Source organism: Apteryx mantelli, chromosome 4 (assembly GCF_036417845.1).
Source record: "Apteryx mantelli isolate bAptMan1 chromosome 4, bAptMan1.hap1, whole genome shotgun sequence".
NCBI lineage: Eukaryota > Metazoa > Chordata > Aves > Apterygiformes > Apterygidae > Apteryx > Apteryx mantelli.
This window is the reverse complement of record NC_089981.1, coordinates 20,435,571-20,460,022: the sequence shown is the minus strand read 5'-3', so window position 1 is coordinate 20,460,022 and position 24,452 is coordinate 20,435,571. Positions and strand designations below refer to the sequence as shown.

General features: G+C 47.9%; 2 protein-coding genes and 1 long non-coding RNA gene across 3 annotated transcripts; 2 read left to right on the top strand and 1 right to left on the bottom strand.

The window, feature by feature from the left end:
- The first annotated feature begins 4,210 nt into the window (after positions 1-4,210).
- LOC136991975 (uncharacterized) lies at positions 4,211-5,989 on the top strand. Its single transcript, XR_010883998.1, has 2 exons — positions 4,211-4,396; positions 5,766-5,989. It is a non-coding gene; the product is annotated as an uncharacterized lncRNA (long non-coding RNA).
- Positions 5,990-7,929: 1,940 nt separating this feature from the next.
- Positions 7,930-17,018, bottom strand: PSMD13 (proteasome 26S subunit, non-ATPase 13). The gene is made up of 13 exons (XM_013948269.2): positions 16,915-17,018; positions 16,402-16,480; positions 15,745-15,779; positions 15,607-15,662; positions 15,187-15,230; positions 14,832-14,918; positions 13,842-14,013; positions 13,301-13,380; positions 13,089-13,214; positions 12,314-12,376; positions 11,274-11,354; positions 9,518-9,634; positions 7,930-8,766 (listed from the first exon to the last, which is right to left on the bottom strand). Exons 1-13 carry the CDS (start codon positions 17,007-17,009, stop codon positions 8,671-8,673), a joined length of 1,131 nt encoding a protein of 376 aa, XP_013803723.1. The 5' UTR covers positions 17,010-17,018; the 3' UTR covers positions 7,930-8,670.
- A 69-nt stretch (positions 17,019-17,087) lies between these two features.
- SIRT3 (sirtuin 3) lies at positions 17,088-22,600 on the top strand. The gene is made up of 7 exons (XM_067295911.1): positions 17,088-17,479; positions 17,912-18,112; positions 18,673-18,905; positions 19,079-19,179; positions 19,396-19,557; positions 20,032-20,241; positions 21,670-22,600. The coding sequence occupies exons 1-7, from the start codon at positions 17,088-17,090 to the stop codon at positions 21,688-21,690; spliced, it is 1,320 nt and encodes a 439-aa protein (XP_067152012.1). The 3' UTR covers positions 21,691-22,600.
- Positions 22,601-24,452: the final 1,852 nt, after the last annotated feature.

Genomic DNA, 24,452 nt, shown 5'->3' with positions numbered 1-24,452 from the left:
CATAGCTTTCCTTCAGACAGGGAACATCCTGTTCAGCACTCTCTTCACTAACAGCCGGCACTAGGTACAACAGAGAAAGACAAAAACTCTGCAGAAAGAATGAAGTGGGATAATTACCCTTATTCTCAGCCAGTTCAAGGGTTTTTTTTTTTTTTAAATCCTTAAATTAGGACATTAATTTCAGCAGTGAAACTTAAGACTCAGTACCCTTTCCCAAAACTTTGCTTCCGGATATTCTTACCATCCTTTTGACCAATTCTTGGCACCACAACCAGTGAATCCTGCAACCTGACCACACATGCGAAAAGGTATTTTCTTCAGTCAGGTCTGAGTTTGCCTCCTTGGTGATGAAATCCTAGCTTACCTGAAATGCACGGGAGCTTTGCCAAGGGCGGCCATGAGGCCCTGACTTCACTCTTTAAGCAATTTTTCCCTTCGTTTTTGTGTCATGAGAGACCTGAAGCACCTCATCTTATTTCTCTGGCCCACCCACAGCTCCTAGGTATTCTAATCACACCTCCTTTTCTTTGTTTGCTTTCCAGGTGAACAGTTCCAGGCTTCCCGACTCATTTCCGTAACACTTTTCCAGGCTTCCTACCTTTGAATCCTGTTCTAGCACTAGAAGATATTTTTCAGGTCACAGCACAAGTTCCAGAGAGCACGCGCTCTTGACTTCCAGCCTCAGCAAAGCACCACTTGCATTGATCTCCATTTCTTACAGACCCTAACATTTCTATCGCTTTTAAAGCACAGTTGTACACTGAGCAGAGATTTTTCACTACGCTGTCCTCAAAGAGGCCTAGGTCCCTGGTCATTATATGAGGAAATATCCTTCTCCGCTGGGCTGAACTCCATTTCCTCTTTCCCTGCCAGAAAGCTTCTTCTGGCCACTATCCAAGCATTGAGGCAGCTATATATGATTCCCTTGTGTATCTCTCACTCCCAAACCACGATTCCTGATTCCTGCATGTGCATTTATTGTTACAAAGAAGCTTTGGTCTCTCTGAATTCAGTTTCCAAAGCAGCACAGAGCCCAGACCGTCTTTGATGGAGCACCTGTCTATCTCCAGCAGGCCCTTTACCATGATGTTTAGCAAGATGGACATTCTTCTGGCTCCTGTCTTGCTGCGACGTGGTTGTCTGAAGGGATCTGTGACCGAGTATGATTGATACGAGTCCTCAAGAGAGCCAGCAGTCACTGTGGTGCAGACATGCCCCCTGACTGTGGTAAAGACTAAAGCTATCAGTTTCTCTACAGACCTTTTCAGAGCTGGCAAAGCATCTTTGCTCCTGCTGTCTTGTGTATGCAAGCAGGGAAAGAAAAAAAAAAAAAAAAAATTCCAACCGGCTATCAAGCTTTTAATGCAACAGCCAAAATTCATCCCACATCAGGCCCTGCAGCAAAGGCAGATGGCTGCCTCAGTACCCACAGAGAGAGACTCTGCCCTCTGCAAGTGTGCTTTCTCTCTCCACTGAATATGGTAAGTGCAGAATGGCACAGAAGCATCACATTACAAAAGCTACTGCTCAGAGGAAGAAAAAGGAAAAAAAAAATGGATTACAGTGGATTTAAATGGGTATTCTCCAGTTGATCCCTGGACAGGCCTCTGGCTCTCTTCTCAATTCTCACTGGAAGAAGGAGGCTCCCAGATCCACCTGTTACTTTATCCTACATCTCTCCCTCCAAACCTGATCTTTTCCGTTCCCTTCCCCACACTATGCACCTACTTCCTCCAAGTACAGCTCAAGTGTGGGGCAAACCCAGCTTTTGCTCATCAGCCTTCACACTCCTTCCCTGCTCAGCCCCCTTCAAATGCTGCCTGTGTCCTCAACGCATGAGAGGGTCATCAAGTTGACAGTTTCCTGCCCCACTGAAGTCACCAGAAAGCTTTGACTTGATTATAAGGAAAAAAAACCACACAAGACAACATGATTGAGATCCACCGTTTTCTGTATCCCACAGCACCTACGTGAGCGATACAGGTAGTATCGCACCCAGCAGCCTTTGACTTCACCTCCAGAGGACCCGGTTCTTATTTGCAAATTGCCTCAACCAAAGGCAGCCCTCAGGATACATCCAGGAAAAGATTCAAACTCTCAGCCCTGGATATAGAGGCAAGTAACCGAAACATGCTACTGTAAGGCCTGCTGAGTCAGTGAACTTCACCTGTAAAGCATCCTCTCCTCTCTGCGCCACCTCTGCTCAGAGGCTCCTGTCTGAATCAGAGCTGTGCAGGGCTGCATCGATGCCACAGTGTTTTAGGGTCAAATTCCAACCGTTGCCCTACCTTGTGCAGCCCGTTTGGTCCTTGTAGGAACAAACCTGTTTTAGCAGAAAGATCTAAGGTCCGATGCCCACAGATCCGCAGAGACGCATGGGGAGAACTGAGGCCAGATGCTGTGCCTCTTTCTCAGCAACCTGTTGTCCCTGACCTAGCGCTGAGAGAAGGATTATCTTATTTAACAATCCCGCATTTACAGGATAAATGTTACACATCTGTTCTATTCTCCGTAAATCCACAAAAAAATCCAATGCCTGACTTGAGCAAAGCTGCCATGAGCGTTAAGGAAGCAAATCCATGTTTCCTCAGAGACGCTGCTTCTCTTTGCTTAGCGCTGCTAGGGGAATATGAAATCTCCTTACCGCTTCCTTCCCAAGCAAGGCGATACCAGTCCCTTCAAATTTAGCCTTGCGTCCACCATCACCAGCGCTCCTACTGGGGAGGACAGATAAGAGTCATTGACCAAGGTGGAAGGAATGCAAGATTAGAGAGTACCCTGAAAACAGCACATAAGTTTATAGAGAAGAGAGAGAAGAGACTGAATAGCATAGCTAAAGGTTCCTGTTCTTTACACTGTCTTTGGGCCCAGTCGTGCCAAATGCGACTGAAGGAGGAATTTCCATAGGCATGCTTCGGAACAAGTCCTAAAGTGGCCTTCCATCTAAAAAAATTAGCCGGGAAGGAAGCCGAGGGAAGGGAGAGGAGGAGGAGCCCAGATAAATCAGGACGCAGACGTCCTTAAAAATTTAAGGGGAAAAATCCCTTAAACACAGCTGTCCTTTATCACCAGCTGCTTCCCAAAGATTTTTTTTTTTAATTGGTCCTTTTCTTTAGCTCCTGTTTAAAGCCAAGTTTGCAAAGCTTTACCCCCTCAACAAGATTGTTCTCCAATTTATAGGAAACACAGCCAAGCCCTTCCCAGCAGATGTTCGGTTTCATGACTGTCACTTGGTTTCATCCACATCTGTCACAGCTGGTTTCCCATGCATCTCGTGAGCAGTTTCAAACTGTTCCAAAAAAATAAAAATTAAAAATATAAATAAGAAGATCCCCTGTATTGTTAAAGGCTCCCCTGTCGCCCCAGAGCTTTATCTCCTGCCCACAGAGCGTCCCGACTCGCAGCGGGTTGGAGAAGAGGCCCCGCTAAGCGGGGAAGCAACGGGAAAAGCCCTTTGGAAAACCAGCCGCAAGAGGCGGACCTAAGGGAAGAGGGCCGGTACTGCTTTTAAATTCCCGGGAGTCGCTTCTTGTCCCAGGGATCAGGCCAAGAGAGAGGGGAGCAGGGCCGGCACCAGCCAGGGATTGAAAACCCCAGTCGTTTTATGGGCGGCATAAATCAAGCGCAGAGGAGAAAAGGAAGCGCGAACCAGTGCAAACCGGTTTCGGCTGCTTTCAGCCGCTTCCGAAGTCCCAGCGCTGCAGCAAGGGAGAGGCGACATTGCTGTAACCAAAACGCCGGGGGGGGATTGCCCAAATCTACCTGGTAAAAAATGAAAAGCAGAAGAGCATGGGAAAGCGGTGCCAGGCGGGCATTTGGGGCACCCTGCTCCGAAAGGGGGGGGCACCCTTGGGCAGTGCGAGCGAAGGCAGATTAGCACCTATCCCGTGACGGCAGCGATCCGCTTGCCCCATTGCCCTTCCCCACCCCGCAATGATCCTTAATAAAGTTAATATTTGTCGAAGATCTTGTACGTTGGTCATTTAGGGGAGGGGGGGAGAGGGGGGCGGCAATGGATGGTGGCGCAGCTCCGAGGGCTTCACCCCGGGTGCGAGGCCCGCCGAGCTGCAGGCCGGAAACCGGCGGCAGCCCAAACTCGCCGATGGGGGGAAAATATTGACGTTTTGGGGTGTTTCAGGGCTGGGGTGACCCCGCAGCGGAGGGCTGGGCCAGGAGGCGGGCGGGCAGCGTGGGGGGGGGGGGGGGGCCGTGACAGGGCGCGGCAGCTGCAGCCCGGGCTGGTGCCAAGAGGGCCGCTCGCTCGCTCGCACGCCTGCCGCCGGCCATGCGGGGCTTTCAGCGGGTATCGGGGCTGCTGGCCGCAGCCCTGCGGAGCCAGCGGGTGCCCCGGGCGCGGATCACCTCCAAACCCCCCGAGGAGCCAGTCTCTGCCACCGTAAGTAGCCTGCGGTGGGCTTAAAAAAAAAAAAAAAAAAAAAAAAAAAAGGGGGGGGGGGAGGCACCTGCTCCATGCAGTCTGAGGGGCTCCAACCCCCCCTTCTGCCTGTAACCCAATTTTTTAAATTTTTTTAAACTTCTATCCCTCACAAAAAAGCGGAGGGGGCTCTCACATTCCTTCTCTCCTTTCCACGGTCCCCATTTTTAAGCTTTCGGGGGGTCACGGCCCCCCGCCGCGAGCCTGTGGCGGCGGGGCGCAACGCGACAGCCTCAGGGCCCCTCACGGCGCCCTGTCACCCCGTGGCCCCGTCCCCGCTTGCCCCGGGGGGGACACCAGCCCCAAAGCGGGTGTCCCCACAGGGTGCTGCGAGAGAGGCAGTGGGGGGGGGGGGGCCACCGCCATGGCAAAGCCAGGGCTCCTCCGCGAGGTCTGTCCCCTTCCTCCCCTCCCCGGCTATGCAAGAAATGGCACCTGCTCTGGCTGCGGAGACCCTCCGGGGTTGCTTTCCTCTCCGATCTGAAAGAAGCTTGGAGAAAAAAAATAATAATAATAATAAAAAAGGAGCTTTCTGCCAGAAATCCTCACTGGATTTCATCTCTGGGCCTCGCGTGCAGAGTTCACCTCCTGCTGCCCTCCCAAGGTCTGCAACAAAACGCTTCGCGAGCCCGGAAACTCTTTTTCTAGCCAGATAAAAGCACGATAAAGATGACCGCGACAGCGCAAGGGGTTAAGCGCGCACCAGAAATGCAAGAGCTGCCAGGCCACCAGGCTGTTATTAGTAGCTCTTAGCCCCTCAAAGTCATTTGAAAGTCAGGCGCCACTGCTTTTGAAAACAGGGTAACCCCAGGCCTGAGGCTCACTGCGGAAGAGGAAGGGGAGGCCACATCCTGCCCCGACACGGTTAAGTCTTTCCAGCAGAGAATTGCCCCTTGCTCCCCCAGGGGCTGCCCCCAGGCACATACAGCACGCTAGCCAGCCAGGCCTTTTATTTTCAAGGTAATAAAATAACGAACTAAATAAATGGAGGGTGGGGAAGGGCCTTTTGCTCTGGAATTGAAGGTCATGAGTTACCTCAGTCAATTTCCAAGCGAGTATTCTGATGCGGAAATACAAAACAATAGAAAGAAACTTAAGCAACCAGTTTGGTCTGTGGCTGGTGGAAACTGCTGTGATCACCCAAATCTCCCTCCTGCAGTCCCAAGGCTCCTGTATTCATCTGACAGCGGCGGGGGCTAGAAAGCACAAGGAGTGCAGAAGGGTGCGCTTGACCCACTGCATTTGAGGCAGCACCAGTGTGTAACTGGTGATTCCACACGCGATGAAGCTGTAAGTGCAGCTATCCCACTGTTTCTTTTCTCGCTGGCAGGAGCAAGCCATCGCGCTTTCAGTGATGTTTTCATGCCTCCTGATTCCATCCGCCTGGGTCCTGGCAAACCTGGAGCACTACAAGAGCAGACGAGAGTAAGGAATAGCAAGAAGAACTTAGAGCCAGTTGAGAGCAGAAGTATGAATGAAGATAAGACTACAGAACAGATCTTTCCCAGGGGAAGAACTCCTTAAGTTTGTTCATTAAAACAGCATTAAACATAACGGTCTGTTGGTTTTGCTTGGACTGTGCTTGTTCATAGAGAAATGGATTAACGATCCTGTTCAGTCAGACAGGACGGTGCCCTAAAGGTGGCGGTAATCCTTTAAAAGTTTGCAGCAGGCTCCAGCTGCGAGGCATAGTTTTCTCCTCCAGCTTCTACTTACCTAGCACTTACCTAGTGCAGTCATAGTGAAACTTAGGGTAGACGTTGAGGAACCACCCACACTGCTAGCACAGAAATGAAACCGAGTTAAGTCCCCAACGAGAAAATGCTCAGAAGCTAAGTGATATTTAAAGTGGTCTCCGGTCTAGGTGCTGCATGCCTGACTTCTCTTGTTGCGTAAAGAGCAACCCCTGCCCTTCCCAAGTTCCTAAGCCCAACCAACTATTTGTTTTAAGGAAGCTGACAGCCAGCACTTGCTCCCACACAGAAGGCAGCAAGTAGTACTTCCAGGTATCTTGGAACAACCTCTGAAGTGACTGTCATAATTCACTTAGTTTCCAGATCTTCATGTTCACTTCAATGAACCGCTCAAAAATCTACATACAAGCTAGCACTCCCTACAGTACAAGATGGCTGTCAAAATACTCTTAGGGTATATTTCAATAGTAATGCTTCAGTTTTACAGCAATAACAGCCCTATGATGCGTTGGCTTTGCTTCACTGTTAGACTTTCCTTTACTCCTAAGGTATAGTGACACGACACTAAAAAGATCTTATTTGTGAAAGCTCCCTTCCTGTACTTAAGAAATCAAGAAAACACTTTCCTGACCAGAATGGTTGGTTTTCTTCTCAGCATGCTCTTCTGCAGTCAGTAGAAGTGACGTGAGGAACATGATTTGGAAGACAAGATGAAGCATGAACTAGGGGAAGTCTCAAACTGCCTCACACTAGGAAGAGAAAGCATCATAATACGGTTCAAACAAGCGCGCTGACAGCTGAACTAACAAAGGCAAAGTACAACATTAAAAACAACAAACCGCACAGGAAAGAGGCAGCCATTGCAAACTAAGCAACTTCAGATCAAGAAGAAATTTATGCCAGAACTCATTAGAGAGGCAGAAGGGTGGACGGTAACCAGGTATGGGGTTTGACGGTTTCATTTTTTGTTTTAAAAAGCTTAAATCTTCCTTGCCCACGACATTTTCACATCCACACAGCATTCTAGCAGCAGCCGTGTGCTTTCCTTTCTCGTTGCTGGCATTAAACCCTCAGAGTCAAGACAGCAAACTAGAAGCTTATAAAGTATAACAAACAAACATCGAGAATCAGAGCAGTAATCCAACTGGTACTGTAAACTGAGAACTGTACATGGATATATTGGTACCAGCATTTAAAAAAATCCAGTTACATCCTAGGATACTTAGGTTGTGAATATTACCCTGCTCAGTTGTGAATATTACCCTGCTCAGTTTAAAGCTACCGTTTAAAAACCTTAGTGTGGTTTTACTACTATCTCATTATGAATATCGTGCATCCAAATAGACCCTTGGATGTAGTCCCCAGTTCGGGCAGGCCTGCATTTCTTTGAAACTGTTGATAGGCAAAGTTATCTTCTATCTTCCTAAAGACATCACAGCAGTAGTACAGCAAAAACACTACATTACAGAAGAGCTTTTAAAGTGGCAATCGTTAAGAGACAAAAGCAGAACAAAAACTTGTCTCAGGCCTGACTTGGGCATTTTCAGTTACCACTTCTTACACAGCTTGAGAAAAGGCATCAGGAGTACAACTTCCCACAGAAAAACCCCCAAGAACTTGACAATAAAGTACATACTAAGGTATTAGGACAAGTGACATACTAATCCTGCTGGTGATTAACAGATTGTTTTAAGCTGCACTGTTCTTGGGTAGAGTTGTAACATGAAACTGAAAAGGAAGTATATTTTTTAAACAGATCAGACACTCAACCGCAAGTTAGGATGAAAGCACAAACGGAACTACAGAAAAGGGAAGGCAGAGAAGTTTATTCCAGCAATATTGCTGCACCTCACTTTAGCATAAAGTGTTCATAAGACACAACAACCCCCAAAAGTATATAAAAACAAATGCACTAAACTGTAATCCTGGAAGAAACCCTTTGATGGAGTAAACACTCCCTCTACTGCAAATGAGGAGGAGGGGTTGAGGAGAAAGAGGGCAAAAAGGAGAAAGATGATTTCAGTAATGCTGCCTTTGGGCTGCTGCAGGGGCAGGGAGGGAGAGGTTACCGGGGAAGGTCATGCCCTCCTAAGGCCAATACTACTAAGTAATACCACATACAATGGTCAGGCACCTCTCTAGGAGATTTTTTTTTTAAATAGAGGCGCTTCTGCCACCCCTTTACTAGGCAAATAGCCTCCACTTCTGTAGCACATAACCAGCATTACATCCTCCCACAAGAGTTCGATAGCAAGACGGATAAATCAGCCGCTGCGGAGCCTTTGCCCTCCTTTGACGAGGACAGGACGGGAGCTCCCATGGTCAGTGCCACTAATGTTAGCGCATAGGGAAATCTTGACTCCAAGCACCAAAGGGTTACACAGCAAAAGGCCACTTACTCCTCCGTACAAGCGTCAAAAAGCTGCTCTCTCCTCTGCCCACCCACCCCCCTTCAATATAATTCAGTACAGAGTCAGTGGTCTGAGTGCTGCTAGCATCAGTAGCAGTAGAAATTACTCTCTCAGGGCAGTGCAAGGTCCTCTATGTTAGGATGTCGTGGGCTTGGTGCTCTACCAACATCTCCATGCTCCTCACATCTGTGCACCAGAACTCCAGGCGGTCTTTCATCCCTTTGATCTGGAAGGCAAACACACAATAACTTTAATGCCGCAACAACTAAAGATAAATATTTGTCCTTAAAGGTGAATTTTTGTGAGATCTAGAACAGCTTATCAAAACCCCGTGCATCTAGAGAAGACGCTTGACCTTTTACTTTTTACCATCAGGACCGCAATGTTTTGCATTAAACTGAAATGCACAAAAGGAATCATTTGTAGCTAGCATTCCATGGACTAACAGTTTTTAAAAGCTAAAGGCACCCTATACAGTCTCCTAAAACACGTTCATTATGAAGATGAACTTGAGAAGCTCAGTGCCTTTCCTCTTCGTCACCCTGAACTTCTCTTCCCAAGACTGCCATCTACTAATCAGAAACTAAGATTGTTTCATGCATTAAAGTCTGAAGCAACTGCCAAGCACCAACATCCCTCTGGAAAACACAGTCATAGCATTCATATTTCCTGGTGGTTTGTATGGCTCTTGGAGGAGAAGCATCTCTGAAATCCTATCCTATCTTCTGACACATTTGTCACTACTTACTGCAAAGCACAGTTACAGATGCAAAGCACACTATATATCCAAGGTAAGAGCTAAAGAAAACAATGGAGGAAAAACTGATATACTTCCCAACTCACTGAGCTTCTTCAGGAAGCGCTAAGGAGACTAATTCGCAGGCTGTGACCCTTAGCAGCTCTTACTTCAATTTCCAGGTCATCTCAGATACAAAAAAGCAAGTTAATACTGACTTAGCATTTAAGTTGATCATTACCTGCTGTAAATCCAACACGCGTGGTTGTACCCATGTCATGTGCACCCTCTTATCCACTTCATCAATACTGCCTTTCACCAATCCTACCGAGAGCGCCTTCATCACCAACAGTTCCACCTAAAAGCAAGAAAAGAACTGAGAATCATCCACTTCCCCCCCGAGAAAAAACCTTTAAGTGGACCCAGCATGTGGAATAGTGTTTACTACACAAAACTGAGAAGAGCTGCAGTCTGACTCACACCTATCTTTTTATAGGTTATAATACTGCTTTGAGACTTGACATCGAAATATACAGGACTGCAGATTTAAGACATCTGAAATCCCATGAAGGACAAGGTGATTGGAAAAAGTCAAAATGGATTTTCCAAGGGTAAGTTGCGCTTGGACAATCTGATTGCCTTCTAGGATGAAACAACTTGCTCAGTGGACAAGGAGAAAGCTGTAACTGTCACGTAACAATTTTATAGCAAGACATTCAATAAGACCTCCCATGACAGCCTTGCTGACAAGCTGGTAAGATACAGACTGGACAGCTGGAACAAGATGGGTAGAAAACTTGCTGAACTGCTGAGCTCAGTCAGGATGGTGGTTAGCAGCTCAAAGCTGAGCAGGCAGCTGGTCACAAGTACAGTTTTTCCAGGGTTATGGGGTTCAGTACTACCTAATTATCTTTATAAACAATCTGGATGACAGGATTGACTGCATCCTCATCAAGCTTGAGGATGACACCACCTGGGAGGGGAGGTAGACATGCTAGAAAGAAGAGCTACCATAAAGAGAGACCTAGATGGGCTACAAGACTTGCATGAAGTACAATAAAGGTTAAGTGTGGAGTCCTGCACCAGGGACAGAACGATCCCAAGCAGCAGCACAAGGGGAGGTCTGGCTGGCTGTAGTACAGCTCTGCTACAAAGGAGCTGAGGGCCTGGGGGCAGGGACAGCCAGCTGAACAGACAGGAGCCAGCATGTGCCCCTGCAGCAAAGGCAAACCGTGTCCTGGCCTGCATCAGCAAGAGCAGAGCCAGCAGATCAAGGGATGTGATTATTCCAAATAGCGCTTGTTAGAGCACACCTAGAATACTACGTCCAGTTTTGCCTCTCCCAGTTCAAAAGAAACACTGAAAAACTTGAGGGTCCAGTGGACTGTCACCAAGACTAGAAGGCTGGAGAACCTGACGTATGAACAAAGGTCAAAGGAACTGTGATTGTTCAGTCTAGATAAGAGAAGGCTTGGGGGAACCTAATCACAGTGTTCCAGTACCTAAAAGGTAGTTACAGAGAAGATGTAGGCACTCATTTCACAAGGATGTACAGTGACAGGATAAGAGACAACAGGCACAAGTTGCTTTGGGGGAAATTCCATCTGGATACAAGAAAAGAATTCTTCGCTGTGAGAACAGTTAAACATCGGAGACATAGTGGAAACTCCCCTTGCCAGAAATACTCCAGACAAAGCCTGACAGGGCCCTGGATAACTTAAAGGCGTTGCCTTCCACAGAAGGTTGGAACTGATGATCTACACAGGTCCCTTCCAACTTAGACTTCTCTATGACTCTAAGAACTTTCCAAAATTATTTACCAAGAAACAGGAGTGTCAAGCAGTTAATTCCTCAACAGGGAACAACTCCTCAGACATGCCATAAGAGTGGAGAACACTTATACTTACGTTTCACCTATGGGAGTAAATTTATTCAGACACTTTTAGAGCTTCTGAACTTAGAGATTTATCATGAATTTTGACTAAACCTGAACTCACCTCATTCACCGTGACTTTGGCACTCTTAGCAATCTCCTCAAAAGTGAGCTGTCTATGATTGGCCGGTCGGGTGAAAGTCATCTAAATTCAAGCAAACAAAAAGCAAAACAAAGATAAACTTCCACAGTTCTTATTTTTTTCTGCAGCGCACGCAGCTTCCCTGCTGCTGCCTTTGCTGAGCTCTCATCCTGCAGTAGCAGCTATATTCCTCATTTTATATCACAATACTTCAATAAAACTGCCCTCACTCATATTAGCAGAGAGTAGTCCCCCCCACCCCTGCTCCAAACAGCAGATTCCCTAAGCAACAAGTTAATCTCCAAATAAAGCAGGTCAATTTGTGCCAAAATGTCTCGGTGCACATCCAATCCCCAGCATAACATATTATAAGTAATAAGACCAGTTCAAAGTAAAATACTAGAACTGGGATGAATATATATGTACGTGTGTATATAAAGATAAAAACATGCATTATGCTTCAGATAATTCAGCTTATCAACATTTTAATTTTCAAAAAACAGATCCAGAGTCATGGAGGCTTATATATCAGTATTTTTTGGTAACAATAGACCAAAGCCTTCAAGTGACAGGAAAGAAACTGTTTTAAAACATTCAGGGTTACCTCACAGGGAAAAGATTTTTGGTCTTCAAGAGACCAAGAATTTAACTGTGTGTTTAAGGAATCTTTATTATAATAGAATATATCGAAGAGCTATCATTTCAGATACCGTCTTCAGAAATAACACTTGCTGCCTCCTTCCCCACCTCCCTATCCTGCCTGAAGGAACATAACCTTGAAATTGCAAACGGGTAGCAACACAAAGCTTTTTTCCTCCTAGCAGTACTTGCCTTTTGGCACCACCTAGAGGCAAAACTCGCAGTCAATAACTAGGTAGTTATACCCGTGAGTTCCTATAAGGACAGCGAATGAATGAATGAAAGCATCCAGCAGAATTTGCCACTTAAGCCTCGCCTCAAAAGGTTGTTAGAAGCAGTGCCTTTCCATTTCCCACATTACAGCTCTCAGCTTAGCAGCTCACCTCCATAAGACATAACAGTTGAATCTTCTGCAGCAGAAGTGCTTCATTTGCTGCCAGATCTGGCTGTGAGATGATAAATTAGAAGAAAATAAGTTCATTATTACTCGTTTTTTTTCCCCCTGTAGAAGAATGACATTCTGTACACAGGAATAAACCACAATAAAATACAGGGGTGCCCACTGCCCTCATTTATGAGGGAAGAGGCCATCACTTCCTACCCACTACTGGGCAATGATTCCATAAAACTAACAATAAAGAGTTTGTAATTAAAAGCAGTACTCCACAAGGTAGGCGACCTTATATTAAAGGCTACAGCCTTGCATCAGTTGACATAAAAGTCAATCTGTAAACCACTGCTACATCAGTAATATCTGGTATGGCCCGTGTGGCTAATATCCAACATCATAGCTTCCTCAAATTTCCTAGAAAATAAGGAAAAAGCACTATTTGACAGCAATTTAATACCATGGTGATTATGGCATTATGGAAATTAAATTGGAGATAATCCTCCTGCCCAGGGTTGTGTAACATCTTTTGCTGCTTTTCCCTTGGTTATGAGAGGTTTCTCTTTTTCACTTCTTTCAAGCAACCCAGATACAGAAGGAAGCCAAAAGAAAACCAACGATACAAGACAAAAGAAGCATTACTCTGCAACGGTTAAGATTATACCCATGCACCCAAGTCAAGAAATTTAAGTTGGGGTACACAAACTCCTAAATGGCCTCTGTAAATATTTAGCCTAGGTCTTAAACAATATAAGCAAGTCATTGCTCACCTGCTGACCCCACGCCGACTTCAGAGCCTGAAACGTCTCCACATTACCACTGTTGAAGGCATAAAGCGTATCAATCAGCCACTGCCGATCAGTGTTTCTCAGGGACTCCAGAACAGGGTGCATGAGCTGCAGAACCCAGGCAGGACAAGTGTTAATAGGCTAAAAATCAATTCCTGATGCCCAACAGCTGAAGCAAACCAGGGATAACTTACCAGCTCTCCAAAGTTATAAACACCTTCTCCCAAAAGCCCAGCCAGTCCCAGGGTAAAGGCTCTCTCCTGCTGTTCTGATACTGGAGGGGAAAAAAAATAAAAGTAAGTTTGGATGAAACAGCAGCCTAAGTCCCATCAGCTCTTTCCTCGCCCTCCTCTCTGTGCCTGTATTAAATCATCCCCAACCCTTTTCAGCCCTCACTCCCAAGCCTGAAATTCAGAAGCCTGCAGGAACCATAGTATAGCACAAAAGTGCTACTTTTTGAAACTCGATAGAAGAATCTAGGAACTAGAATAAACTGTCCCTTCTGGCAAGGACACTCCTCCTCCCATCACCTCCATGCAGCTTAGGAGCAGAATCCTGCTCCTTCATTCCTCTTGTGGGTTTCTCTCTTTGTAGCTAGATCCTGCTCCAACTAAGACAGACTCAAAATAACACTGAGAAAGTTTATTCTCTGTCGGTGCATTTATTTGGACTAAAGTGATTAAATGAAGAATGAGAATTGGGACTTCCTACGTTCGGCCACAAAGGAGGAGTTACCCGGCAGATCCTTAACATCAATGCATCCCAGAAACCGCAGAGCATCCTTATAGTAAGAGGCATGGTTCCCAATCGTCTGGTAGTACTTGCTGGAGAGATCGTAGAAACGGCTGTGAACTGAAGTCACCCCGGGGAGGTTGTTCAGCATCTCCTCGACCTCCTCAATGGTCTCCTAGATAAGAGTGGAAAACTAGTTTGTTATGTCTAAAAGCACACTTAATACACACCCATGCCTCCCAGCCTTCCAATTCCCCGCAGGAAGGGTTATAACGATCTTCTTTGGTTCAGAAGTCACATCCACTCAGTGGTGAAGCAACTGAAACCACGGCCAAAGCTACTATCACAGGATAAAAATAAAGCAACGGCATTCTCCCTTTACAAAGTAGTTTGGTCAAAGAAAGAAAAACTGTGACTACACTGCGACCCTTCACACTTCATACTTGTACTAAAAGATAAAAAGCTGAACTGCACAGAAGAAAAAAACCCTCATCTTAGTTTTGAGACGGTTCTAAAAAACCGTAAGAGATAAAGAAACAACATGTTCAGCACCAGAAACCAGATACTGAAATTCAGTTGTCTTTAGCAGCTCATCAGCAAGCAGCACGTATGCTGTCGAATTCAAGGCACCCTCTAAACTAGAGGGATAAGGAATATCAGGGTTCTGGGGGTTGGGGTTTTTTCCCCCCCTTCTGAGCCACGGCCTCTCTGTAGGCCACCAACAAGCAACTGTACGACAAAGGCCACACACAAGAATTTTATTGAAGCTAAAGACACTTAGCCATAAGTACTATATGCATGTTTTTACAGTCTACAAAATGTAAAGTACAACAGCAAGTCTTCCTGGAAATCCCAGGAGCCGCATATTCATTTTTCTTCTCTTTCAAAATTGAAGCACGGACACAGGAATGTCCACGCTTAAAGTAACTGCTGCAATAAGTCACAGTGCTCCAAATTCTCTGAATGTTTGTGCAACTCAAGTGATCGTCTCACCTTTGTGACCTGTAGGTCTCCAATATTCAGCTTGAGAGCCCCAATGGCTGTTTTACACAAAATGACAGCTTCATCACTGCTTTTTACCTGCAGTTATACAAAAATACATATTTAGAATCTCTTATCATCCCAGTCAGGCAAGCTTTTGAAGCCTAAATTGTGTTAATTTAGTTACATTTTGCTTATTAACACATTCCTGCATTAAATTCAGGGATTGTTCACTGAGGAAAGGAGCAAGTATTTTCCAGCACAGATCTCAATATACACATACTTGCCTCTTCAGCTATACCGTACGCGCTCACACACAAAACAAACTCTGTACAGGGACTACCAGAAAGAGCAGTTTCATAAATACCTTTTCTCGAGTCTTTTCCAGAAAAGTAAGGGCCACATTGGGATCTAAAGCAGAGCAAAAGAGAAGGCCTATTAGGAATTCCAGCAGAACTAAATCTCAACCTAGAAATAAATCCTCTAGTTGGTTCCATGAAGACTGCAGCAACGTATTTGTTCTATGATGTATCACTCAACCTTCAAAAGACACTAACTATCAGTACTAACTATAGGCCAGGTGTTTTGCTCATCAGCCATTTCTCTAGCAAAGCCTTTTCTGCAGCAGTAATTATTCAAGTTCTTTGAACTAGTGCTTTCTTTTCAATACACCAGAACAACACTAGCTTTAGTTTAACACTGAAGACTCAGCTGTTACTATTAACTAGTAAAGTTTCACAGCTATCAGTTCCTAAAAAGACTATCAGCCACAGGTAATGACACTTACCTGTCATTTGCCTAACTACATGAAGAATGATCTCTACCAGGGATAAAGGGTTCACCCTAGAACAAGAAAAATCTCATTGTAAAAACAGTCTCAGTCAACAGTAGTTTACCTAAAAATTTCTAGGCAAATAAGACTCACCTGTGTTCAAACTCACTGATAAAGTTCTCATAAAGCTGTAAGCAAAAGGATACAGATTTTCAGGACAAGAGAATACTTTGTTTTAGCTACGATACATTGTATTTCAATTCATTCTTTGAATAAAGTAGTGGGCATCCAACTCAGGAAAAGCCTGTAGCGTACTGAACCCAGGGACCAATTGCTCTTTTTTAAAAAAAAAAAAAAAAAGCTAATTTTACAGAATTCAGCCTGTACAATAGCCTCCCAATGGTACAAAGCAATTCCAGGAACTCACAAGCTATTAGGTACTACAATATAATGCCTTCTGGCTACAGGCTGCCCCAGTGCACATCTTCAGTTATCACCAGGAAATTCAAGCCTTGACCTTTCAGACTTCCCTTTACATGCATTCTGAAAAGCGACTCTCTAGAAACTCAAGGTTTGTTCTCGTGGAAATAATCAGGGGAACTGAATTTGAATCTAAAACACAAAGGAGAGAGAAAGTACATGACTACTTGCAACAGGCAAACAGAAAGTTGCATTCACCTAGTTTAATAACTCACCAGAAACAAATCAAAGACTGCTGATTTTCCATCACTACAAATATACCATCACTCAACTCTGCTATGGGGGGCAGGGAGGGAAAGCAAATAGCTCAGGAATAAACAAGCACTTCACCTTGATGAGTCCATCTCCTTGGGCAAAGCAAGGGTCCTGAACAAAGTCCAAAACTTGCAGAGTCAGCTGGTGCCAGAGTCTTAAAAAACATAAAAGTCATTCAGTGTTTTCGCGCTTCACACCAGCTCCTCCATTCACGCCATCTTCTGCATTTCACACCGAAATTTTTCCGACTTTTGAACCCGTTTGTCTCCGCGCGGCTGCTGTGACTAACGACAGACGATTCTCACGGGGGGAGGCAGTGAAAGGGGCCGCCCCCGAAACACGAAGGAAGCCCACAGGGAGAAAAGCGGCGCTTAAAGCGCTACTGAACTGCAGAAGGCACCTGCCCCCGTCCCACCCGGGGAGAGCACGGCGGGGCCCCAGTTTGCGGGGGGGGGAGACAGCGAGGAGACGGGGGCGAACCGCCGGCGGCACCTGGGGGGCCCCGAGCGGGGGTTGCTATGGCAGCAGCCCCGCCGCACCGGACCCCCCCCCCCACACACGCACACACAGACACACTCTCTCACTCACTTCTTATTGTAGAGCTCCTCCAGGCGGTGCCACACGGCCGCCTGGCCCGGCCCCGAGCTCTGGCTCTGCTGCAGGAAGCCCGGCACGTCCTTCATGGCAGTGGCGGCGGCGGCGGCCCGAGGCAGGCAGCGAAGCAGCAACACCGACACCGGCCACCCCTGCGCTCGCCGGAAATGCACACTCACTTCCGCCGCCCCGCGCGGGGCACTGTGGGTACCGTAAGGCACCGCGGCCGGGCGCCGCCATGGCAACGGCGGGCACCGCAGCCTGGGGGCGCCGCGGGGCCCCGAGCCGCGCTGCGGCGGCGGCGGCGGGAGGCTCCCGCTGAACAGGCGCCGCGCGCGCCTACTCGCGGCATTGCGGTAGAGCCGTTGGCGGCGGCGGCGGGCATGGAGCGGGGGGCGGCGGCGGGGCTGGGGGCGGCCCTGCGCCGCTGCCCGGCCCGGCGGCTGCCCGAGGCGGCCCGGTGCTTCCTGGCAGCGTGGAGGAGCCCGCGGGAGCGCGGCGCGGGGCCGCCGCGGCCGCTCCACGCCGGCTCCGGGGCGGCGGGCCCCGGCGGAGGCAGGTAGGCCCGCGCCGCCTCCTCGTCGTGCCTCGCGGTGCCCCGGGGCGGCAGCGTCACCCCGGCGGGGGCTTCTTGCGGACCGGGAGGGCGCGGGACAGGAGTCTCCCTTATCCCGGGAGCGCGGCAAACGCGCTGCGAGGCCTGCGAGGGCCTGAACCGCTGCGGCGCTAGTCCTGTGTGTCCTCCCCCCCCCCCCCCCCCAAAAAAAAAACCCACCCTGGCGCGGAGGTTTCACACTGGTTAACGGCTTGGACCGCCGGCTAACCGCCCCCCCCCCAGCGACTAAGCGCTAACACACGGTCCTGCGCATCGAAGAGCTCCCCGCAAAATCCTCGGGGTGGTTTTCTCCCCCCCCCCACCCCACCCCGAGCAGCTCTCTCAGCTGAAGCCTCCGCCTTTGCGCTGCCCGCCGTGCTTTCTCTCTGTTCCCAGCCGGATCCAAGGGATCAGGCCCTTCTCCGTATCCGCTGCCGTCAGGGCCCTCCTAGGAGGGAGCAGATGGGGAGATGACGGTGGGAAGCGGCAGCTCACCCTGCAGAACGTGGCGGAGCTAATTCGGAAGAAGGAGTGTCACCGCGTAGTGGTGATGGCCGGCGCTGGGATTAGCACCCCCAGCGGCATCCCGGATTTTAGGTAATGCCTCCATCGCTTCATTTATCCTTTCTCAGTGCTGGGAGCGCTAGGACCTTCAGCCTCGGGAATGCTGGCCCTATCCCTTGTATTAGTTCTACTAGGCTAGAATTAGGTTCAGCAGTCCGGGCTCTGGGCCGTTCGTTGGCCCAGATCTTCAGGACGATCGAGTCGTGCTCATTGCTTGATTCTGTGGCTGCACCCAGGGCCCCACTTAAGCAGCTAGAGAAGAGCCAGTGCATCCTCGGCATGGGTTAGAGGTGCTCCAGCTAGAAGAGAGCATGTTCCTCACAACCTAGCGGCATAGCCCTTCCCAGACCTTCTGCACCCAGGAGAAGACGGGGTGGCACCGAAGCGGGGATGTGAGGCTGGGTGTCGCGCTGTGTGGAGGTATGAATTTCAGCCGCTCGCCTAGGGCAGTTTTGCTCTGAATGGATGGCACAAAGCAGCAAGAGGGAACCCAAAGATCTGGCCATCTGCTCTGTCATCTCTCCGGGTCTGGGCCTGTGCCGGGCGGCGTATCCTCCCGCACGCTGACTGCCAGCGCCCGTCTCTCTCTGCAGGTCCCCGGGGAGCGGCCTCTACAGTAACCTTGCGCAGTACGACATCCCATACCCAGAAGCCATCTTTGAACTGAACTATTTCTTTCTCAACCCTAAGCCCTTCTTCACTTTGGCCAAGGAGCTCTACCCTGGCAATTACAGGCCCAACTACGCCCACTATTTCCTGAGGCTCCTGCATGACAAAGGTCTTCTCCTGCGTCTCTATACCCAGAATATCGACGGGCTGGAGAGAGGTGAGTTTCTTCTTCCCTGGCGCTCAGCAGCAGAGTGCCGGGAAGGGATGAGGGTAAGAAGCAGACTAGGAGGCAGGACTGGGGAAATGCCTGGTGAACTTGGAGTTTCTGGTTCCTTCCCCTCGTGCTGAGTCAATCATCTACTGTCTACACGCAATAACTGTCTGTTCCAGTTGCTGGGATCCCTCCTGATAGACTAGTAGAAGCCCACGGCACCTTTGCCACTGCCACTTGTACCGTCTGTCGAAGGACATTCCCAGGAGAGGACTTTAGGGTGAGTGGTCGCAACCAGGTGTTGACTCAGAGGACAACCTGTTGCAGGCCTGTTACTTTGCCTTCAGGGCCAAGAAGTCTTACTGGAGGAGATCGGACTTGAGGCAGGGAAACAGAGGGGCTGGATGTTGCTGTGAGGATGTAATTCTGACCCTGTGTGTGCAGGTACGTGCTCGTGCTGCCCCGTAACGAGTGGTGTTGGCTGCTCTTGCTTCAGGGGGACGTCATGGCAGACAAGGTCCCTCACTGTCGTGTCTGCACTGGAATCGTCAAGCCTGACATTGTGTTCTTTGGCGAGGAGCTCCCGCACCGCTTCTTCCTGCACATGACCGACTTCCCCATGGCAGACCTGCTTTTCGTCATTGGAACGTCCCTGGAGGTCTGGGGCTAGGGGAGACCCCAGCTCACAAGGAGAAAAAGGCACATGGGAACAGGACCTGAGGGACTCTGGAGGAGAAGGGGCGGGTATAGAGGAGAAAGCGAGAAATTGGGGTAGCGAGGAGATTAAATTGGAGGCAGCAGGGTAAGAAATAGGGTACATGCGCTCCGAGAGATGTGGCCCTCTGAAAACTTGGGTGTTGCTGGTAAAGGTGGGCACCTGGAGAGGAGGAGATGAGTTTCGTGGCTACCTGAGGAAAGGCCACTGGATAAATGGAGTGACTTGGAGCTGGGTTGTCCTACATAATCTATTCAAAGCTGGGGTAGCTTAGCCCATGGTAGGAGAAGCGTTAAAGCCTTACGTACGGGTTGCAAGTCCTTAAAGCTTAGCGTGCAGTGGATTTGTGCCCCCCCCTCTGGTGCCCCTCAGCAGGGTGACTGTCTCTCTCTGCTCCTTTGGGTTGCCTTCCTTTAGGTGGAGCCCTTTGCCAGCCTGGCAGGTGCTGTTCGCAGTTCCATTCCCCGAGTCCTGATCAACCGGGATCTCGTAGGACCATTCGCCTGGCAGCAACGTTACAATGACATAGCCCAGCTGGGGGACGTGGTCAGTGGGGTCGAGAAGCTGGTGGAGCTACTGGACTGGAGTGAAGAGATGCAAACACTAATTCAGAAGGAAAAAGAAAAGGTGGGAAGGGGCTCCAAGCCCAGTGTCCCTCAGCCTCTTCATTCCTTGTGCTGAAGAGTTATCCCAGCAGGGAGCAGGTGGTGCTTGCTGGGATCGGAGAATTGCACCACAGCCAATCCACGCTTGCAGTCTGCATTCAGAGGGAGGGACTGTAGGGGAAAACCCCTATGGCATCTATATAAAATTAGTCCAGACAGTCTTATAAGTCAGCAGAGGATTCACCTTTGCACTTAATCAACACAAAAAAAATCCATTCTCTTCTTCAGACAATGCTTCCATCACAGGTATATAATGATAAACACTGCTGTCATGATAAACACAGAGGAACGCTGCGGGACATGTTCTCAGGTGGTGAAATAAAATCCAGTCCATTCATGCATTGGATTTTATGCCAATTTGCCCTGGCTTAGAGTCTGAGCCTGTGATGCTACTAATGCCACCAGAGGCATTCATACGAATAAATCTATAATTGCTGAAAGAAACCAAGGACCCCAGCACCACCTTAGTGGAGTTTTGCTCTCTCTGTTAATTTGCTTATTTGCTTTGCTTCCATTTCTAGTGGTTCTTCTAGTCCTTTATGAGAAATAGGTAACAGTAGTAATTATAGCAGTGCTGTGTCTGAGACCCAACAAGGTGCTGCAATGGCCAGACACACTACGAACACCAGTAGCAGGCAGGAGTGAGGGCACCTACTCAGCCTGGCAACGCTGAATTGCTAATTAAAGATGCAACTTTTTTTTCTCCCCAATCATTTATTTCCCTGTGATGTTCTTTTGACATCCATGATCCTTTGAGAGCTGAGCTTCAGAAGTGAGAAATTATAGATGAGAGAATTCTTGATTACTTTGAGTTTAATATTAAAGTATTATTATTACTGTATTTTAGACTCACTGGGAAGATTCTTCCACATTTGACATCAGAGACTTTTTAAACTTGTCTTTCATTCAAGTAGAATTTGTAACTTCTGGGCTGGCCCAACTCTTCTGCTTGTGTAAATAGGCAGAGCTCCACTGTCTCCAGTAGGGCTGTGCTCACTCGCTCTAGTAAGAAGCGGGTTATATTTTTAACAGATATACTGGCTGCACATGATTTCTTCTGACCCAAGAGAAAATCTTGGGTTCAAGCTTTCAATTTAGCATGAAGGTCGTCTTTCTTTCATCAGATTATGGGATAGGAATAGTCCGTCTGTTAGGTTTTTGATTTTTCGCTACAAACCATTCTGAATTTATATGAGAGCAACCTATCCTTGATTTAACAGCTGTGCTGCTGTAAATCACTGATGGATAAAATAGTGCAAATGTAGTAATGCATGAAATATAAACTCCTCCTGCTCTGGGGTTTCGATGCTAGCAAGCATCACTGGCTGAGCTAATGGGCTGGAAGGTTTGAAAAACGCTAGCAAACACTGCCTGTTCTTTCTATTTTTAGCTGGATGCAAAAGACAAATAGGACAGCTGGCTTCCTGCTGCTGGAAAACGATGTTCACCTTGAAAAAGAGATGTTGTCATGCCCAGCATGGGCAGCGAAGAGAAATCGCAGCAGGGAGCCATCAAGAGACTCTGCAGCAGCAAGCATACATAGACTTGGCAGCCTGGGGAGGAGAGGATGCTTGTGGCCAAATCCAGCCGTCCTGGAAGTGGAGCAGAAAGGCCTTCACCCGTGAAATGGAGACAATGCCAAGCTGCAAACTGGTTCTGATATTTTGGAACAGTTTACATGGTCACTGCACCCTGTTCCCTCCTAGCCTCACCTCCTCACAGCGCCCCTTGGGGGAGACTTCCCTCTTCTCTTCAGCAGCTCTGCCTTTGTCGCCCAGTCGGCGCACCATTTGAAGATGCTGTTGTCCAACCATGAGATGTTCACCGTTAAGCATGGCCAGGAGCTCACTGACCATCCCGCAAAACCTCACGCACCACATTGGATGAGATTCAGCATGTGCAGCTTGCTGTTTGGGTCTCCCTCTTTCCGAGCCCTCCAGCGGGCCTGATTTTCAAAGCCCAGGCGTTGAAAAAGCTACACAGGTCAGGCCTTATGGTAGGCCAGAAGATAAGCAGCCAAAATCACTTCCAAAGTCTGGAGTTTTCAAGCTGCCTCCACTGGACTGAGCATCTACCAACTCCTCTCACAGCTCCTCCACAGACTGATTTTTTTCAATGGTCAAGATCTTTCTGTTGCTGCAGACACGTAGTGTTTAGTCTTTGGATGAAATTTCTGTTAATCAGGAGACAAATACTATCAATGTGCCTGCCCCATGCTTCCAGCTGAGCAAGGCCAGCTCCAGCTGCTGGAAGCTCTGACTGGAAGTTTTGAATCAATGTAGAATTAATTATTTAATAATAAAAAGAGTGCTAATCCTTTTGCCAATGTCAGCTGAGGGTTTTTCTATAAACTCCACACGTTTCCTGGTATTTGAGCACATTCTCGCCCTGTCATCCCTGTTCTTCTCACCCGCTTTTCTTGTTTTATATTTTTCCCCCCCTTTCTTTTTTTTTTAAAAAAGTCTTCCTAGATTGCCTTTCCTCCCTGTAAATGCCGTCCCAGGGAGAGGCAGCATCACAGTACTGAAGTTACTTCCTGCTCTTTCCCAAATGGCGACATGCTTTGCATATCACAGGTGTAGCAGAGCCTCTTCCCTGTAACACAGTATTAATTTCATTGCTACAGCACCCGCATTTGCCTGTGGGGTTTGAAGTTGCACCCAGCTGTCCCTGGGTGACCTGTCTGTTTTTCACAGGGTACCAGCTCTAAACAGACCATTCTATCACCACGTTATGGTTAACATCCAAAACGCACAAACCCCAAGCAAAGGGAATAAAAGTTTTTTGAGAGCAAAGCTTTATCTCAATAGCACATTCAAACTACTTATTATTAACTTCTATGCCTGAAAGCTCTTTCTAGGGCAAACCAAGAGCCTCGAAAAGCTGTTGTACAGCTGTTTATACAATTAGAAACGTTAGGGTCTACTATTCAACCGCTACGAATCAGACAAACTCTTGTGACTCAACGGAAGGCATCCAGGCTGCCAGCCACTAGAAGTCTGGCACATCTACTGCTAATGTTATAGTAACAGAGATTTCTGTGCTTGGTTTCCTAGCTACTTCCTCAAAGAAAGGCTTGAGCAAACTCACAAGCGGACGAGCAGGCTTGTTTATCCAAACGCGCAATTCAAAAGTGGCTGCCTGTTCCTTCTCACAACTGGTATCGACCCATCAACTGCATCTGAACGTGCAGCCTAAGTAGAAGCAGAAGGGTTATTCTCGCTTTGCAGCGCACCCCCAAGCCCGGTGGTACATGGCTACAGTTCTCACTACTACGCAATACATGTTGTTTCTAAACCATACCCTGCTGTGTACCCCAAAAGCACACTTGTGCCTCGTTCAGCCCCTGCACTGGCATGTTTTAAATCAAGGCTTGCGTATTGCAGGTTAGGGCTTTAAGCATTGGTGATACAAAGAATTTGAATACAAGAGTATTTTAAGCATTGCATTAAAAACACCCCCCCACACACACACTTCCTTTTGCGTGGAAAGTTTTTGAGAGCTGTAACTGCTGGAAAGAGATCAGAGGTCTACATTTTCACATGGAAGGGTTTGGGTTTTGCTAGTTACTACAAAAAGAATAACAATAAAGAAAGAAAAAGCAAGGCAGAGATGCAGTTGGCCTAAAAACTCCAGCTGTGAGGTCCTGAAGTTATTCTCCTGACAGAAGCCTCTCTGTGAAGCTTAGTGGGTCAGTTTTACATAAATATTGTATAGCCCTGGGAGCTCCTGCAACTTTAATCACAATTAAAAAAAAAAAAATTCTTAAATCGCTGAAGATTTGATTGCACAGCTTCCATTTAGGAAGCGCACCTTCAGCTCTTCTCCTTGCCGAGACGGCCTTTAGAAAACAAGCACCGATTCCTGAAAAACATACGGAGGGGAGCAACTACAACCCCTCAGATCTCCCCGCCATCCCCAGCTGCACAACCGCAGCCTCGCCTGACCCAGATTTTCTGGGTGTCTGCTACAGCGCCCCATCACACAGCCTGACCAATCTGTCCAGCCTCTCCCCCAGAACCCAAACCATGCTGCACTTTTCAACTCTTCACTTGTCATAAGCCAGAAACCTCAGTAGACCCATGCTGCAAACACCAGTGTGCACGATTTTCAGCCACTCCAGAACATTTGCAAAGGAGATGCAGAAGCTCACAGGACTGTTCTTCGTGTTGC

Excerpts from the sequence above, each read along its gene's own strand:
- PSMD13 (XM_013948269.2), bottom strand. The coding sequence starts at position 17,009 with ATGAAGGACGTGCCGGGCTTCCTGCAGCAGAGCCAGAGCTCGGGGCCG. Across the intron at positions 14,014-14,831 it reads GAGACCTACAGGTCACAAAG|GAGACCATTGAGGAGGTCGA; the intron begins GTGAGACGATCA and ends ACTCTTATCTAG. Across the intron at positions 11,355-12,313 it reads AACTGTTATGTCTTATGGAG|ATGACTTTCACCCGACCGGC; the intron begins GTGAGCTGCTAA and ends GCTTGAATTTAG.
- SIRT3 (XM_067295911.1), top strand. The coding sequence starts at position 17,088 with ATGCACACTCACTTCCGCCGCCCCGCGCGGGGCACTGTGGGTACCGTA. Across the intron at positions 19,180-19,395 it reads TCCCAGGAGAGGACTTTAGG|GGGGACGTCATGGCAGACAA; the intron begins GTGAGTGGTCGC and ends CTCTTGCTTCAG. Across the intron at positions 20,242-21,669 it reads TTCAGAAGGAAAAAGAAAAG|CTGGATGCAAAAGACAAATA; the intron begins GTGGGAAGGGGC and ends TTCTATTTTTAG.